Below are 17,003 nucleotides of genomic sequence, written 5' to 3'. Positions count from 1 at the left end.
TTCTCGGACTTGGACCAAAAACATAAAATTACCTGTGTGTAAAAGAGTTTATAAAATGTCCCGATATTCCCTGATATCCCCTGGTATTCCCTGATATCCCCTGGTATTCCCTGATATCCCCTGGTATTCCCTGATATCCCCTGGTATTCCCTGATATCCCCTGGTATTCCCTGATATCCCCTGGTATTCCCTGATATCCCCTGGTATTCCCTGATATCCCCTGGTATTCCCTGATATCCCCTGGTATTCCCTGATATTCCCTGAGCAGTGAGAACCCTGGGTGTGTGTCCTTCATCAGGATGTGGAAAATACATCAGACTGAACAAATAACAACAACGGGACCTTCTGAGGAGAATCTAACTGATGATGGTGAGCGTGCTGCAACCTCGATGACAACAGGTCAAAGCAGACACAGAGGTTCTCAAGGAAGATGTTCTGCCGCTGGTCTGACGTGATTCTGCCATGATCTCCATGATCTCAGTGATCTCAGTGATCTCCATAACCTCAGTGATCTCAGTGATCTCCATGATCTCCGTGATATCCGTGTTCTCCATGATCTCCATGATCTCAGTGATCTCAGTGATCTCTGTGATCTCTGTGATCTCTGTGATCTCTGTGTTCTCCATGATCTCCGTGATCTCCGTGATCTCAGTGATCTCTGTGATCTCTGTGATCTCTGTGATCTCTGTGTTCTCCATGATCTCAGTGATCTCAGTGATCTCCATAACCTCAGTGATCTCTGTGATCTCCATGATCTCCGTGATATCCGTGTTCTCCATGATCTCCATGATCTCAGTGATCTCAGTGATCTCTGTGATCTCTGTGATCTCTGTGTTCTCCATGATCTCCGTGATCTCCGTGATCTCTGTGATCTCTGTGATCTCTGTGATCTCTGTGTTCTCCATGATCTCAGTGATCTCAGTGATCTCCATAACCTCAGTGATCTCTGTGATCTCAGTGATCTCTGTGTTCTCCATGATCTCAGTGATCTCTGTGATCTCAGTGATCTCCATAACCTCAGTGATCTCAGTGATCTCCGTGATCTCCGTGTTCTCCGTGATCTCAGTGATCTCCATGTTTTCCCGGCTCCAGGAATGATTCTTTCTTTACACATGCGAGTATGTAAATAATGCCATCCACGTCATGGGATGTGTAACAAAACCCTAAAATAGACGGGGCCTTCTTTTATCCCCTCAGCTGTTATGATCCATGTTTTCACATCACATCAGCAATGTGTGCACAGAAAACGGTTTTGTAAACGCTTGTAGAGAAATGTGGGTTTGTGTGAGAGTGTGTGTCTGCATCTGCACGCGTGTGTGTAATTGCTCCAGCTGTTCTGTCAGGGGAGAGAACCTTACACGACTGCTGCTTGTGACAGAGGTGGCGGTACAGGAAGAAACATATGCTGCCTTTTTATCATAGCGGCACGCTTACAAAAGAAAATACACACAACCTCGAAGAGACAAAGTGGAGTGACTGCTCTGCACACACTCTGCCTCCAACACAGTCACTAAACCGCACACTGCTTCATTTATCAGTGCTGCATTATTTATCAGCAGCAGTGTTGCTCCTCCTCAAGGTATTTACAGCAGGGAATACATTAGCAGTGAAGAAGGCAGGAGTGGAAAAATGAATATTCCTCAGGATAAATATGCACATCACAGCTCCGACTGGAATAATCAGCCCGGCTGTAGTGGTCCCACTATACACCACTCAGATGAGCCAATTCCACCAGATACAGACATCATCAGAAATATGTCAGTCAAACCTAATTCTCTTTAATCAGCTCTAATCTAGTAACTGCAGCTTTATGTGGAAATATTATTGATATGAGCTCATCAGCTTTGACTGGGAACAAACCAGGAAAGGAACGACGTCAGTAATTGGAGAAATTGGAGTGATTGAACTGAGCTTGACTAGTTAAACATCATTTTATTATCCACTTCATTTTATCAAGACAAGTATTGACCATGGTGTTTCTCACTGCAAGAGGCTGATGGAGTTATTCTGACTGTTGTTGGAAAGTGAGAACAGACGTGTCGGTAGTGGAGGTGTGATGCTCCCACGGCAGCACGTAAACTTGTACCATTTTCATGAAGAAAGATAAATAAATATGTTTATGAGTCACGAGCACACCACATTTTGGAATTAAAGACCCTCAAAGGTGAAGGTAATTTAATGAGGTAATTTTAGTCAACATAAGCAAGGACAGGACCTTATTAAAATGTATTTACAAGGGAAGGAATGTAGAAACATGGTGACGAGGGAACGACTGTTAGAGAGTAACCAGAAACACCCACAGCAAGACGTGTCAAACTAATTCTAATATCTAATATTTCATCTTTTAATAATAGTACTGTTATGTATTTAACTATGAATCAACAGAGATCATAAAGAGGAAATAATGATGTAATGACTGTTTCATAGAATGATGTCCCAAATAAAGGTAGCAGATATAACATAACAAGACAGTGGAGGTGGTGGAGAAGGTGGATTTCAATTACATTTATACAAAACAAAATAACAACATAAGACATCTTAACACACCGGACAAGAAAACGTTACAACATTACTGAGAGGAATTCATTCAAGAGGAAGAAGCCTCCGATGAAAGCCAGAGGTGGGCGGCCATCTGCCTCACTGGTTGGTGAAATCAGGGGACATTGGAGAAGAATGATGGTAACCTCGGTTGAAGGTCCAGGGAAAATCAGATGGATGAGGTGGTGACAGTGATTTGCCAAATTATACCAAAAGTAAATTATTCAATTTAATCAAATTGTGTTATAACATCAAACTTCGAGGGCTTCAACTTCTGAGGACTTTACTAAATGTACATCGAAAACAAAAATGACCGGCTTACAATGCAGAACGTTTCATAATAAAAACAAGTACTTAGTGGACTTAAATTAAATTAAAGTGAATCTCCTCCACAGGTCAGACAAGAGATGGGTGAGTAAAACCCGCTAAGCAGCTTTCATTTTGGCCTTTATTTACTGCATGCAACAATGTTGTTGTCTGCTCAGTAATGTGTGACTATGAAGATCAGCTTGTTGTTTATCTATTTACTACTATAAAGATCAGATTGTTGTTTATCTATTTACTTCTATGAATATCAGCTTGTTGTTCATCTATTTACTTCTATAAAGATCAGATTGTTGTTTATCTATTTACTTCTATGAATATCAGCTTGTTGTTCATCTATTTACTTCTATGAAGATCAGATTGTTGTTGTTTTTTAATCTATTTACTACTATAAAGCTCAGATTGTTGGTTTTTTTAAATCTATTTTCTACTATAAAGATCACATTGTTGTTTATCTAGTTACTACTATAAATATCAGATTGTTGTTTATCTATTTACTTCTATGAATATCAGCTTGTTGTTTATCTATTTACTTCTATGAATATCAGCTTGTTGTTCATCTATTTACTTCTATAAAGATCAGATTGTTTTTTTTTTAATATATTTACTACTATAAAGCTCAGATTGTTTTGTTTTTTTTAGCTATTTTCTACTATAAAGATCACATTGTTGTTTATCTATTTTATACTATAAAGATCAGATTGTTGTTTATCTATTTACTTCTATGAATATCAGCTTGTTGTTTATCTATTTACTTCTATGAAGATCAGATTGTTTTGTTTTTTTATCTATTTACTACTATAAAGCTCAGATTGTTTTTTTAAAAAAAAAAAAATATTTTCTACTATAAAGATCACATTGTTGTTTATCTAGTTACTACTATAAAGATCAGTTTGTTGTTTATCTATTTACTACTATAAAGATCAGTTTGTTGTTTATCTATTTACTTCTATAAAGATCAGATTGTTGTTTATCTATTTATTACTATAAAGATCAGTTTGTTGTTTATCTATTTACTTCTATAAAGATCAGATTGTTGTTTATCTATTTACTTCTATAAAGATCAGATTGTTGTTTATCTATTTACTTCTATAAAGATCAGATTGTTGTTTGTCTATTTACTACTATAAAGATCAGATTGTCGTTCATCTATTTACTTCTATAAAGATCAGATTGTTTTTTTGTTTTTTTAGCTATTTTCTACTATAAAGATCAGTTTGTTGTTTATCTATTTACTTCTATAAAGATCAGATTGTTGTTTATCTATTTACTTCTATAAAGATCAGATTGTTGTTTATCTATTTACTACTATAAAGATCAGTTTGTTGTTTATCTATTTACTTCTATAAAGATCAGATTGTTGTTTATCTATTTACTTCTATAAAGATCAGATTGTTGTTTGTCTATTTACTTCTATAAAGATCAGATTTTTTTTTTAATCTATTTACTACTATAAAGCTCAGATTGTTTTTGTTTTTTTTATCTATTTTCTGCTATAAAGCTCAGATTGTTTTTTTTTTTTTTAATCTATTTTCTACTATAAAGATCGGATTGTTGTTTATCTATTTATAAAGATCAGATTGTTGTCCATCTTTCACATCAGACAAACAGAACCCTGTGGTATAACGCTCACTCCAGCTTGAAGCCAGTTATATACTCCCGTCAGCTGATGATACAGTATGTTAGTTTGAGTATCACGATGGAAAGCATTGCTCACAGCTGGTTATAGCTGTGGACAACACTTCTATCTATCACTTCTAGTTCAGTAATTTCGGACACATCAATCAAGGACTGTCTCACCTTCACCGCTACTGCTCTCCCAGCAATATCTCAAGAACGCCTCCAGGGAATTTCTTCAAACTTGGTAAAAACATTCACTTCAAACGAAGGATGAACTGATTAATCATTGTAAATGAGAATTGGTTCTCAATTGATTTTACCTGGTTAAATAAAGGTCATATACATATATATATTAATTTTGGAGAGGGCAAAGATCAAAGGTCACTGTGAACTAAATTCTACACATTCACATGATATCTCAGGAACACCTTCGATGGAATTTCTTCAAATGTGATGCAATCGTTCACTTGACCTCAAGGATGAAGCGATTCGAGTTTCGTAGTCAAAGTTCAAGATCACCGTGACCTTATGTCCCTCTCATTCGTCTGTCCCATTCTCGTGAGGTCGATATTTCAAGAGCGCTTTGAGGGAATTTCTTTAAACTAGGCAACAAGATTTGCGTGGTACCAATGATGAACTAATACTATGTTGGGGGTTAAAGGTCAAAATCCAAGGTCACTGTCCCATCACTTTGGCCTGTGCCCGTAAACACGATAGTTCAGGAACGTCAATAGGGATTTTCTTCAAATTTGTCGCAAACATTTTCAATTTAACTGAAGGATGGACTGATAAGATGTTGGTAGTCAAAGGTCAAGTTCACTATGATTTCACATCTGCTTCCCACTATAAATACAATATCTCAGGAACGCCTTGAAGAAATCTCTACAAACGGGGCACAGACATGTACTGTATGTATATGAGCTGCATGTAATCTACAACCTGAGCTGATGTAATTCTAGTTCTGAATCATACCTTGTAAAAAGTGTTTCTTTTTCATGTGAACACTGTCCAGCAGGCCTGAAAGGAATTTAGATGAATGTAAAACTTCCTTAAAAAAAGTTCAGCCTTGCACTAAAATGACAGCAGGTGCAGAAGAGAGAAGAACAGGTTTAAATGTTGACAACAACAACCTGTTTGGCCTTTTGAGATTGTGGCAAAATTGTATTGGTTAAAAACAAAAGTCTGTTAATTAGAAGAAGCACAAAGAGAAGAAATGTAAATGAATGACACTATCTGTATTATTACAAAAAGTTGAATTATTTAAATTAAAAAATGACTTGAAATAACAAAGAGTCAGCAACCTAAAGCAGCAGCTGGTGCTTTACAATATGGGACACAAACATGCATATACTTACTAAAGAAAGAGTGACCTAATGTGTCATTCATAAGTACTTCTCTAATCACTCTTATATAGTACTTACTGGTTAAACTAAAGAACCATAATAACCAATCAATAGGTAATACTTATCTCATAACTTGTTGGTTGATCGATCATATACCCTACTTTCTTCATGAGTAGTTCCTCATCTACACTCATCTATATAGTCTACTTGGTACTTGTGTCCCAGAATGTAATGAAATATCAGCAATGCAAATATGTAATTTCTTCAAGCAATGGATCATTTTCATCTTTTCTTTTTTCCTAACAATAAGAGAGACTCAACAAAATACCTTTTTAAAATTCAGTTTATGGGGTTGGACCATTTTAACATTTCTTGGGACTATTTTATTACAGATCGAAAATGTCAAATTAATTTGAAACTTCATAAATAAACTGTTGCCTAGACTACAAAAAACTCTACCATCTCTCTACCACAAAGAGTCCATGAATGTTGGACTGTAGCCACAAACACAAGTACAAACTAGTCCTTCTGCGGCTTGGTGTCTTCTGGACATCTACAGTTTGCAAACGTTTTCATCATAACAAATTCACAGGATAATGCATGCTAATGTTTCAATTTTAAATAGTGTCACTGGACTTAGTCTCTTTAATCAACACAGATTTACAGTTAAAAGCATTAAATAAACCATTATTAGGTTGTTGTCTTTATTTTTGGTAAAGGTTTTGTACCTCCAGATAATCCACATTAACTTCCTCCCTTTCAGGCCATTTACACGACCCAGTCAGAGTTACGTAGAGCAACAGGCAGTTAACTAAACCTCCACCCACTAAACTCCAGACACATCGAGAGAGGCCCAAGGTAATGATATTATCCTCCGATGTGATGCGAGGACAGTGCCGTTGTTTACTACTCCACTACAGCAGCGGGGATCCCTTCCAGCAACAATACAGGAACGACATGTCTATCAGTCTTTCCCTGCTGAAGGGGAAGCTACTCTGTGAACGAGGAAATAAACTCTGCAACAGGAAATGAACAACTGCCTAATATGTAGTACAACAGCTTGGTCAGAAAGAAATACCTGCTGTTACTCCTCACTGTGACCACAGGTCATTGTTTATCAGGGAAGTCTTTTCAGCAATTTGTCAGTTGTGCAGATAGTGACGGTCTTAGATGTCAAAAAATGAATTATTAGGCAGCAATTGTTACGAAGAACTCTCCAATAGAAAAAGGGGCAATCTGGCTAATTGGAGGGGCACCAGGGACACATATCGATGTTGGCCAGCTCGCCTCGGCACGGCCAGTCTCATAGTACCTCTTTGTACCACGAGACTGTGAATCACTGCAGCGTCCAGCTGCCCTCAGTCCAACATGGGAGGAAAAGAATCAGTGTGTTTATTGAGTGTGTTGAACAGAGGACACAAAAACACGTTGATTTCTGGGTGAAATAGTTAAAGCTGCAGATGTTTTAGAGGGTGATGTGTTCACATGATGAGGTCATTTCCTGTCAGTGCAGAACAGCAGTGCAGATTTGAAACAACACTACTCTGTTGAAACTACACTGCAAGAGTCTAAACATGTAAGAGTATCTGTTAGCGTACTGAGGGAAGGATGTCATCTGGAACTCAGTATGAGAGTTGGTGCTACACTAAAATATGATACCCACCTGCCCCATGAACTCAACCAAAATCTCAGTGTAACACTGATGTATGTACAAATTGGTATTAAAAGATGTATTTCTTAAAGATGACACTTTTAATGGCAGCACCACCGTCAGATGAAGGACAGATGTCATCCTGAAATCCTGTTATGGCATTCTTATAGCGCATGTGTTCATTTCCTCCTCATCATGGGTAGATTGCAAAGCTTAACCAGGAGGAACAATACTTCCTGTTTGTGAGCTGTGAATGCGTCTTATCCTTAAAACGGGGACAATCGTCCAATGAACATTTGTTTGTCATGAGACACATTGTTCTATACACGACGAGCACACACTCCTGCCAATTCTCCTTTTGTGCAACCTTCAGCTAATCTCCCGTACTGTAATACACAGATGGAATAAAAAATGTGGCCCAAATCTTGGCGAGATGCAGCATGTACTGTGTTCTGCTGCTGTGTCTTCAGAATAAATGCGTGATGAATGAGAGGAGGCTGACCCGGTTAGTGATCATTAAAGGTATAATACAAGTGTAGAGCAGCTGCTTCAGAGAGCTCAGCCTGTTGAAAGAGGAGCTCCATACTCCTGATGGAGGAATTATTTTTCATGGTGTGTTGCAACAACACATTACGAAATAAACACCAGCACAATCTTCTTATTGAAGTTGCAGTCTCTGACCTCTTTCTACTGATTTTGAACCTTCATTTTATTCTTTCAAAACAAAGACCAAATGCCTGTCAATCATACCCGCCACTTCACTGGGTGACCAACTTGTTATGAAACTTGAATCAAATTGTCTGGTCTGACTCTCCGTGTGTCTCAGCAATAGAACCTGATATTCTGATTCAGTGATCCGTGACGAGACGTTATATTCAAACATTTTAATTTCTATTTAGTTCTATTTATCAAAACTACTGTGGTGGACAAAGACAGTCAAAGACGTCAAGATCTTAAGGGGCAGTGTAAACGAGGACCATAGAGGGATTTACCCATAATGCACACAAAAAATACATTCAGAAGGTCTGTGGAATAAACAGAGACATCAGATAGCTAAAAGGTTTTACCACATCTTCATCCAAGATTCCTTCAGTGTGTGATGCGCAAAATTCATAGTGGAATCAATATCTACAAACTGCCCACTCCATGAGGGATCACAGCAACCCCAAAAAGGATATTTCCACCCCCATGCTTTACAGTTGGGATGAGGTTCCTCTCCTGAAAAGCTGTTGTTGGTCTGCACCCTACTCGTCTGCTGGTAACCTCCCTCCGTCAGACTGTAGTTCAAACGACCGTCTGCTTTGCCACTCTGATGGGAGAGCAATCAGTGACCAGCGACGGTGGCTCAGTGTGATGTTGAAGTCTAGCTTTTTTTTTTTTTATGTAGTTGCAGTCTCTGTGCACGTGGTGATCAATGCAGATTTCCTCAAAACTGCTTCAATACTTTCAGAATCCACCCAAGGTCTGCAGCCGGTATTCATCGACTGGAAAACTAAAAATATTGTGTTTACAGATTTGTCTGCTACCCACAAGTGACAGATAACTAAATAAATAATGAACGTAGCTTTAAACCTACAGTGCTGAACTTTTATCTCCACCTTCTTCCAGTGAGAAAGGTGGATAAATTAAAAAAAAATAGTGTAACTCCCTGAAATTACTCAATTCTTTATCACAGTTGAATCCATTTGGTCGGATAACACATACAAATCGAAAAGAGCTGTATGCTACACCTGCTGCAACACACAACGGGTAGGGTGTCACAGTGAAAGTGTGTCACGTCCCGTCGGCAGGTGCTACCTGAGGAGTGATGGACACTGTGCCACTTAGACCATTTAGCTGCTACCTTGAGATGACACGACACTCATTCATCAATGGCCTCATGAATGACACGTACACAAACAGAGAGTAGAGGCAGCAGCCAGCCACACAACACATCCCCCGAGGGCACAGATACACACTCCACACTACACTTCCTGTTCACTCATGTCTCACCCTCCTAAGTCCTGCCACTTTCTATTTCACCGGTGCAAACACACATTGTGTTCATTCTTTGTCAGATGGAGCTTTGCTGAAGGCACTCTGGATTCAGGACATGGGGAGACATGAAGGTGGAACTCAGGGAAACAGAGAAAACATAGAAAGCTGTTCTCTTCTCTGTCTCTCTCTGTTTGTGAGTGTGTGTGTAGTGTGTGTATGTGTGGTGTGTGTATGTGTGGTGTGTGTATGTGTGGTGTGTGTATGTGTGGTGTTTGTATGTGTGGTGTGTGTATGTGTGGTGTGTGTATGTGTGGTGTGTGTATGTGTGGTGTGTGTATGTGTGGTGTGTGTAGTGTGTGTATGTGTGGTGTGTGTATGTGTGGTGTGTGTATGTGTGGTGTGTGTGTATGTGTGGTGTGTGTATGTGTGGTGTGTGTGTATGTGTGGTGTGTGTATGTGTGGTGTGTGTATGTGTGGTGTGTGTATGTGTGGTGTGTGTATGTGTGGTGTGTGTAGTGTGTGTATGTGTGGTGTGTGTATGTGTGGTGTGTGTATGTGTGGTGTGTGTGTATGTGTGGTGTGTGTATGTGTGGTGTGTGTATGTGTGGTGTGTGTGTATGTGTGGTGTGTGTATGTGTGGTGTGTGTGTATGTGTGGTGTGTGTATGTGTGGTGTGTGTATGTGTGGTGTGTGTGTATGTGTGGTGTGTGTATGTGTGGTGTGTGTATGTGTGGTGTGAGTGTATGTGTGGTGTGTGTATGTGTGGTGTGTGTATGTGTGGTGTGTGTATGTGTGGTGTGTGTATGTGTGGTGTGTGTGTATGTGTGTGTGTGTGTATGTGTGGTGTGTGTATGTGTGGTGTGTGTATGTGTGGTGTGTGTGTATGTGTGGTGTGTGTATGTGTGGTGTGTGTATGTGTGGTGTGTGTATGTGTGGTGTGTGTATGTGTGGTGTGTGTGTATGTGTGGTGTGTGTATGTGTGGTGTGTGTATGTGTGGTGTGTGTATGTGTGGTGTGTGTATGTGTGGTGTGTGTAGTGTGTGTATGTGTGGTGTGTGTATGTGTGGTGTGTGTATGTGTGGTGTTTGTATGTGTGGTGTGTGTATGTGTGGTGTGTGTATGTGTGGTGTGTGTATGTGTGGTGTGTGGTGTGTGTGTATGTGTGGTGTGTGTATGTGTGGTGTGTGTGTATGTGTGGTGTGTGTATGTGTGGTGTGTGTATGTGTGGTGTGTGTAGTGTGTGTATGTGTGGTGTGTGTATGTGTGGTGTGTGTATGTGTGGTGTGTGTATGTGTGGTGTGTGTGTATGTGTGGTGTGTGTATGTGTGGTGTGTGTATGTGTGGTGTGTGTATGTGTGGTGTGTGTATGTGTGGTGTGTGTGTATGTGTGGTGTGTGTATGTGTGGTGTGTGTATGTGTGGTGTGTGTAGTGTGTGTATGTGTGGTGTGTGTATGTGTGGTGTGTGTATGTGTGGTGTTTGTATGTGTGGTGTTTGTATGTGTGGTGTGTGTATGTGTGGTGTGTGTATGTGTGGTGTGTGTAGTGTGTGTATGTGTGGTGTGTGTATGTGTGGTGTGTGTATGTGTGGTGTGTGTATGTGTGGTGTGTGTGTATGTGTGGTGTGTGTATGTGTGGTGTGTGTATGTGTGGTGTGTGTATGTGTGGTGTGTGTATGTGTGGTGTGTGTGTATGTGTGGTGTGTGTATGTGTGGTGTGTGTATGTGTGGTGTGTGTAGTGTGTGTATGTGTGGTGTGTGTATGTGTGGTGTGTGTATGTGTGGTGTTTGTATGTGTGGTGTTTGTATGTGTGGTGTGTGTATGTGTGGTGTGTGTAGTGTGTGTATGTGTGGTGTGTGTATGTGTGGTGTGTGTATGTGTGGTGTGTGTATGTGTGGTGTGTGTATGTGTGGTGTGTGTGTATGTGTGGTGTGTGTATGTGTGGTGTGTGTATGTGTGTGTGTGTGTATGTGTGGTGTGTGTATGTGTGGTGTGTGTATGTGTGGTGTGTGTATGTGTGGTGTGTGTATGTGTGGTGTTTGTATGTGTGGTGTGTGTATGTGTGGTGTGTGTATGTGTGGTGTGTGTATGTGTGGTGTGTGTGTATGTGTGGTGTGTGTATGTGTGGTGTGTGTAGTGTGTGGTGTGTTTGTGTGGTGTGTGTATGTGTGGTGTGTGTATGTGTGGTGTGTGTGTATGGGTGTGGTGTGTGTTTGTGTGGTGTGTGTATGTGTGGGTGTGTGTATGTGTGGTGGTGTGTGTGTGTTGTGTGGTGTGTGTATGTGTGGTGTGTGTGTATGTGTGGGTGTGTGTATGTGTGGTGTGTGTATGTGTGGTGTGTGTGTATGTGTGGTGTGTGTATGTGTGGTGTGTGTGTATGTGTGGTGTGTGTATGTGTGGTGTGTGTATGTGTGGTGTGTGTATGTGTGGTGTGTGTGTATGTGTGGTGTGTGTGGTGTGTATGTGTGGTGTGTGTATGTGTGGTGTGTGTATGTGTGGTGTGTGTATGTGTGGTGTGTGTATGTGTGGTGTGTGTATGTGTGGTGTGTGTATGTGTGGTGTGTATGTGTGGTGTGTGTAGTGTGGTGTGTGTATGTGTGGGTGTGTGTATGTGTGGTGTGTGTATGTGTGGGTGTGTGTTGTGTGGTGTGTGTATGTGTGGTGTGTGTATGTGTGGGTGTGTGTATGTGTGGTGTGTGTATGTGGTGGGTGTGTGTGTATGTGTGGTGTGTGTGGTGTGTGTATGTGTGGTGGTGTGGTGTGTGTATGTGTGGTGTGTGTATGTGTGGTGTGTGTATGTGTGGGGTGTGTGGTATGTGTGGTGTGTGTATGTGTGGGGTGTGTGTATGTGTGGTGTGTGTTGTGTGGTGTGTGTGTGTGTGTGGTGGTGTGTGTATGTGTGGTGTGTGTATGTGTGGTGTGTGTATGTGTGGTGTGTGGTGGTGTGGGTGTGTGTATGTGTGGTGTGTGTATGTGTGGTGTGTGTATGTGTGGGTGTGTGTATGTGTGGTGTGTGTATGTGGTGGTGTGTGTTGTGTGTGTGTGTGTGTATGTGTGGTGTGTGTATGTGTGGTGTGTGTATGTGTGGTGTGTGTATGTGTGGTGTGTGTGTATGTGTGTGTGTGTGTATGTGTGGTGTGTGTATGTGTGGTGTGTGTATGTGTGGTGTGTGTGTATGTGTGGTGTGTGTATGTGTGGTGTGTGTATGTGTGGTGTGTGTGTATGTGTGGGTGTGTGTATGTGTGGTGTGTGTATGTGTGGTGTGTGTATGTGTGGTGTGTGTGTATGTGTGGTGTGTGTATGTGTGGGTGTGTGTATGTGTGGTGTGTGTATGTGTGGTGTGTGTATTGTGTGGTGTGTGTATGTGTGGTGTGTGTATGTGTGGTGTGTGTATGTGTGGTGTGTGTGTGTATGTGTGGTGTGTGTGTATGTGTGGTGTGTGTATGTGTGGTGTGTGTGTATGTGTGGTGTGTGTATGTGTGGTGTGTGTATGTGTGGTGTGTGTATGTGTGGTGTGTGTATGTGTGGTGTGTGTATGTGTGGTGGTGTGTGTATGTGTGGTGTGTGTATGTGTGGTGTGTGTGTGTGTATGTGTGGTGTGTGTATGTGTGGTGTGTGTATGTGTGGTGTGTGTATGTGTGGTGTGTGTATGTGTGTGTGTGTGTGTGGTGTGTGTGTATGTGTGGTGTGTGTATGTGTGGTGGTGTGTATGTGTGGTGTGTGTATGTGTGGTGTGTGTATGTGTGGTGTGTGTATGTGTGGTGGTGTGTATGTGTGTGTGTGTGTATGTGTGGGTGTGTGTATGTGTGGTGTGTGTATGTGTGGTGTGGTGTATGTGTGGTGTGTATGTGTGTGTGGGTGTGTGTATGTGTGGTGTGTGTATGTGTGGTGTGTGTGTATGTGTGGTGTGTGTGTTGTGTGGTGTGTGTTTGTGTGGTGGTGTATGTGTGGTGGTGTGTGTGTGGTGTGTGTATGTGTGGTGTGGTATGTGTGGTGTTTGTATGTGTGGTGTGTGTATGTGTGGTGTGTGTATGTGTGGTGTGTGTATGTGTGGTGTGTGTTTGTGTGGTGTGTGTATGTGTGGTGTGTGTATGTGTGGTGTGTGTATGTGTGGTGTGTGTATGTGTGGTGTGTGTATGTGTGGTGTGTGTATGTGTGGTGTGTGTTGTGTGGTGTGTGTATGTGTGGTGTGTGTTGTGTGGTGTGTTGTGTGGTGTGTGTTGTGTGGTGTGTGTATGTGTGGTGTGTGTATGTGTGGTGTGTGTATGTGTGGTGTGTGTAGTGTGGTATGTGTGGTGTGTGTATGTGTGGTGTGTGTATGTGTGGTGTGTGTATGTGTGGTGTGTGTGTATGTGTGGTGTGTGTGTATGTGTGGTGTGTGTATGTGTGGTGTGGTGTATGTGTGGTGTGTGTATGTGTGGTGTGTGTATGTGTGGTGTGTGTGTATGTGTGGTGTGTGTGTATGTGTGGTGTGTGTATGTGTGGTGTTTGTGTGTGTGTGTGTGTATGTGTGGTGTGTGTATGTGTGGTGTGTGTATGGTGTGCGTGTGTGTAGTGTGTGTGTGGTGTGTATGTGTGGTGTGTGTATGTGTGGTGTGTGTATGTGTGGTGTGTGTATGTGTGGTGTGTGTGTATGTGTGTGTGGTGTGTGTATGTGTGGTGTGTGTATGTGTGGTGTGTGTATGTGTGGTGTGTGTATGTGTGGTGTGGTGTTTGTGTGGTGTGTGTATGTGTGGTGTGTGTATGTGTGGTGGTGTGTATGTGTGGTGTGTGTATGTGTGGTGTGTGTATGTGTGGTGGTGTGTATGTGTGGTGTGTGTATGTGTGGTGTGTGTATGTGTGGTGTGTGTATGTGTGGTGTGTGTATGGTGTGTGTGTGTGTGTGTATGTGTGGTGTGTGTATGTGTGGTGTGTGGTATGTGTGGTGTGTGTTTGTGTGGTGTGTGTGTATGTGTGGTGTGTGTATGTGTGTGTGTGTGTATGTGTGGGTGTGTGTTTGTGTGGTGTGTGTATGTGTGGTGTGTGTATGTGTGGTGTGTGTGTGTGTGGTGTGTGTATGTGTGGTGTGTGTGTATGTGTGGTGTGTGTTGGTGTGGTGTGGTGTATGTGTGGTGTGGTGTATGTGTGGTGTGTGTTGTGTGGTGTGTGTGTGTGTATGTGTGGTGTGTGTAGTGTGGTGGTGTGTATGTGTGGTGTGTGTTTGTGTGGGTGTGTGTATGTGTGGTGTGTGTGGTATGTGTGGTGTGTGTATGTGTGGTGTGTGTATGTGTGGTGGTGTGTGTATGTGTGGTGTGTGTATGTGTGGTGTGTGTGTATGTGTGGTGTGTGTGTGTGGTGGGTGTTGTGTGGTGTGTGTGTATGTGTGGTGTGTGTATGTGTGGTGTGTGTATGTGTGGTGTGTGTATGTGTGGTGTGTGTATGTGTGGTGTGTGTATGTGTGGTGTGTGGGTATGTGTGGTGTGTGTAGTGTGTTGGTGGTGTGTGTGTGTGGTGTGTGTATGTGTGGTGTGTGTATGTGTGGTGTGTGTTTGTGTGGTGTGTGTATGTGTGGTGTGTGTGTGGTGTGGTGGGGGTGTGTTTGTGTGTGTGTGTGTGATGTGGTGGTGTGTGTATGTGTGGTGTGTGTATGTGTGGTGTGTGTGTTGTGTGGTGTGTGTTGTGTGGTGTGTGTATGTGTGGTGTGTGTATGTGTGGTGGTGTGTATGTGTGGGTGTGGTGGTTTGTGTGGTGTGTGTTTGTGTGGTGTGTGTTTGTGTGGTGTGTGTATGTGTGGTGTGTGTTGTGGTGTGTGTGTGTGGTGTGTGTGTGGTGGTGTGTGTATGTGTGGGTGTGTGTGTGGGGGTGTGTGTGGTGTGTGTGTGGGTGGTGGTGTGTGGGTGGTGTTGTGTGGTGGTGTGTTGTGTGGTGTGTGTTGTGTGGTGTTTGTGTGGTGTGTGTATGTGTGGTGTGTGTATGTGTGGGTGTGTGTGTTTGTGGGGGTGTGTGTGTTGTGTGTGGTGTGTGTTTGTGTGGTGTGTGTGGTGTGTGGTGTGGGTATGTGTGGTGTGTGTGATGTGTGGTGTGTGTTGTGGGTGTGGTGGTTGTGTGGGGTGTGTATGTGTGGTGTGTGTATGTGTGGTGGTGTGTATGTGTGGTGGTGTGTGTGTTGTGTGTGGTGTGTGTATGTGTGGTGTGTGTGTTGTGTGGTGTGTGTGTATGTGTGGTGTGTGTATGTGTGGTGTGTGTTTGTGTGGTGTGGTGTATGGTGTGGTGTGTGTATGTGTGGTGTGGTGTATGTGTGTGGTGTGTTGTGTGGTGTGTGTATGTGTGGTGTGTGTATGTGTGGTGTGTGTTGGTGTGTGTATGTGTGGTGTGTGTTTGTGTGGTGTGTGTATGTGTGGTGTGTGTGTATGTGTGGTGTGTGTATGTGTGGGTGTGTGTATGGTGTGGTGTGTGTATGTGTGGTGTGTGTGTATGTGTGGTGTGTGTTGTGTGTGGTGTTGTGTGGTGTGTGTTGGTGGTGTGTGTATGTGTGGTGTGTGTGTATGTGTGGTGTGTGTATGTGTGGTGTGTGTGTATGTGTGGTGGTGTGTGTATGTGTGGTGTGTGTATGTGGTGGTGGTGTGTGTGTGTGTGTGTGGTGTGGGGTGTATGTGTGGTGTGTGTATGTGTGGTGTGTGTGATGTGTGGTGTGTGTATGTGTGGGTGGTGTGTATGTGGTGGTGTGTGTATGTGTGGTGTGTGTATGTGTGGTGTGTGTATGTGTGGTGTGTTTGGTGTGGGTGTGTATGTGGGGTGTGTTGTGTGGTGTGTGTGTATGTGTGGTGTGTGTATGTGTGGTGTGTGTATGTGTGGTGTGTGTGTTTGTGTGGTGTGTGTATGTGTGGTGTGTGTGTGGTGTGTGTGGTGTGTGTGTATGTGTGGTGTGTGTATGTGTGGTGTGTGTTTGTGTGGTGGTGTATGTGTGGTGTGTGTATGTGTGGTGTGTGTATGTGTGGTGTGTTGTGTGGTGTGTGTATGGTGGTGGTGTGTATGTGTGGGTGTGTGTATGTGTGGGTGTGGTGTGTGTGGTGGTGTGTGTATGTGTGGTGTGTGTGTATGTGTGGTGTGTGTATGTGTGGTGTGGTGTGTGTGTGTGGTGTGGTGTGTGTATGTGTGGTGTGTGTATGTGTGGGTGTGTTGTGTGGTGGTGTGTGTATGTGTGGGTGTGTGTGTGTGTGTGGTGTGGTTGTGTGTGTGGTGTGTGTGTATGTGTGGTGTGTGTATGTGTGGTGTGTGTGTGTGTGGTGTGGGTGTTGTGTGGTGGTGTGGGTGTGTGGTGTGTGGTGTTGTGTGGTGTGGGTGTGTGGTGGGGTGGTGTGTGTTTGGGTGGTTGTGTGGGTGGGGTGTGTGTGGGGTGGTGGTGTGTGTTGTGTGGTGTGTGGTGTGTGTGGTGTGGGGTGGGGTTGTGTGTGTGTGTGTGTGTGGGGTGGTGGGTTGTGTGGTGTGGTGTAGGGGGGGGTGTGGGTGGTGTGGTGGTGGTGTGTGTGGGTGGGTGGGTGGGTGGGGGGGGTGGGTGTGTGGGGGTGGGTGT

General features: G+C 42.8%; 1 protein-coding gene across 1 annotated transcript; it reads right to left on the bottom strand.

Moving 5' to 3' along the window:
• Positions 1-356: 356 nt before the first annotated feature.
• On the bottom strand, positions 357-1,076 carry LOC138215399 (Golgi-associated RAB2 interactor protein 2-like). The gene has a single exon (XM_069177519.1). It carries the CDS (start codon positions 1,074-1,076, stop codon positions 357-359), a length of 720 nt encoding a protein of 239 aa, XP_069033620.1.
• Between the last annotated feature and the right edge of the window lie 15,927 nt (positions 1,077-17,003).

Source organism: Embiotoca jacksoni, unplaced genomic scaffold, assembly GCF_022577435.1.
Source record: "Embiotoca jacksoni isolate LCO1_2020_lvr unplaced genomic scaffold, fEmbJac1.0.p SCAF_74, whole genome shotgun sequence".
NCBI classification, from domain to species: Eukaryota; Metazoa; Chordata; class Actinopteri; family Embiotocidae; genus Embiotoca; species Embiotoca jacksoni.
Note: the sequence above shows the minus strand (reverse complement) of the source record. Positions and strands in the feature narration are given on the sequence as shown.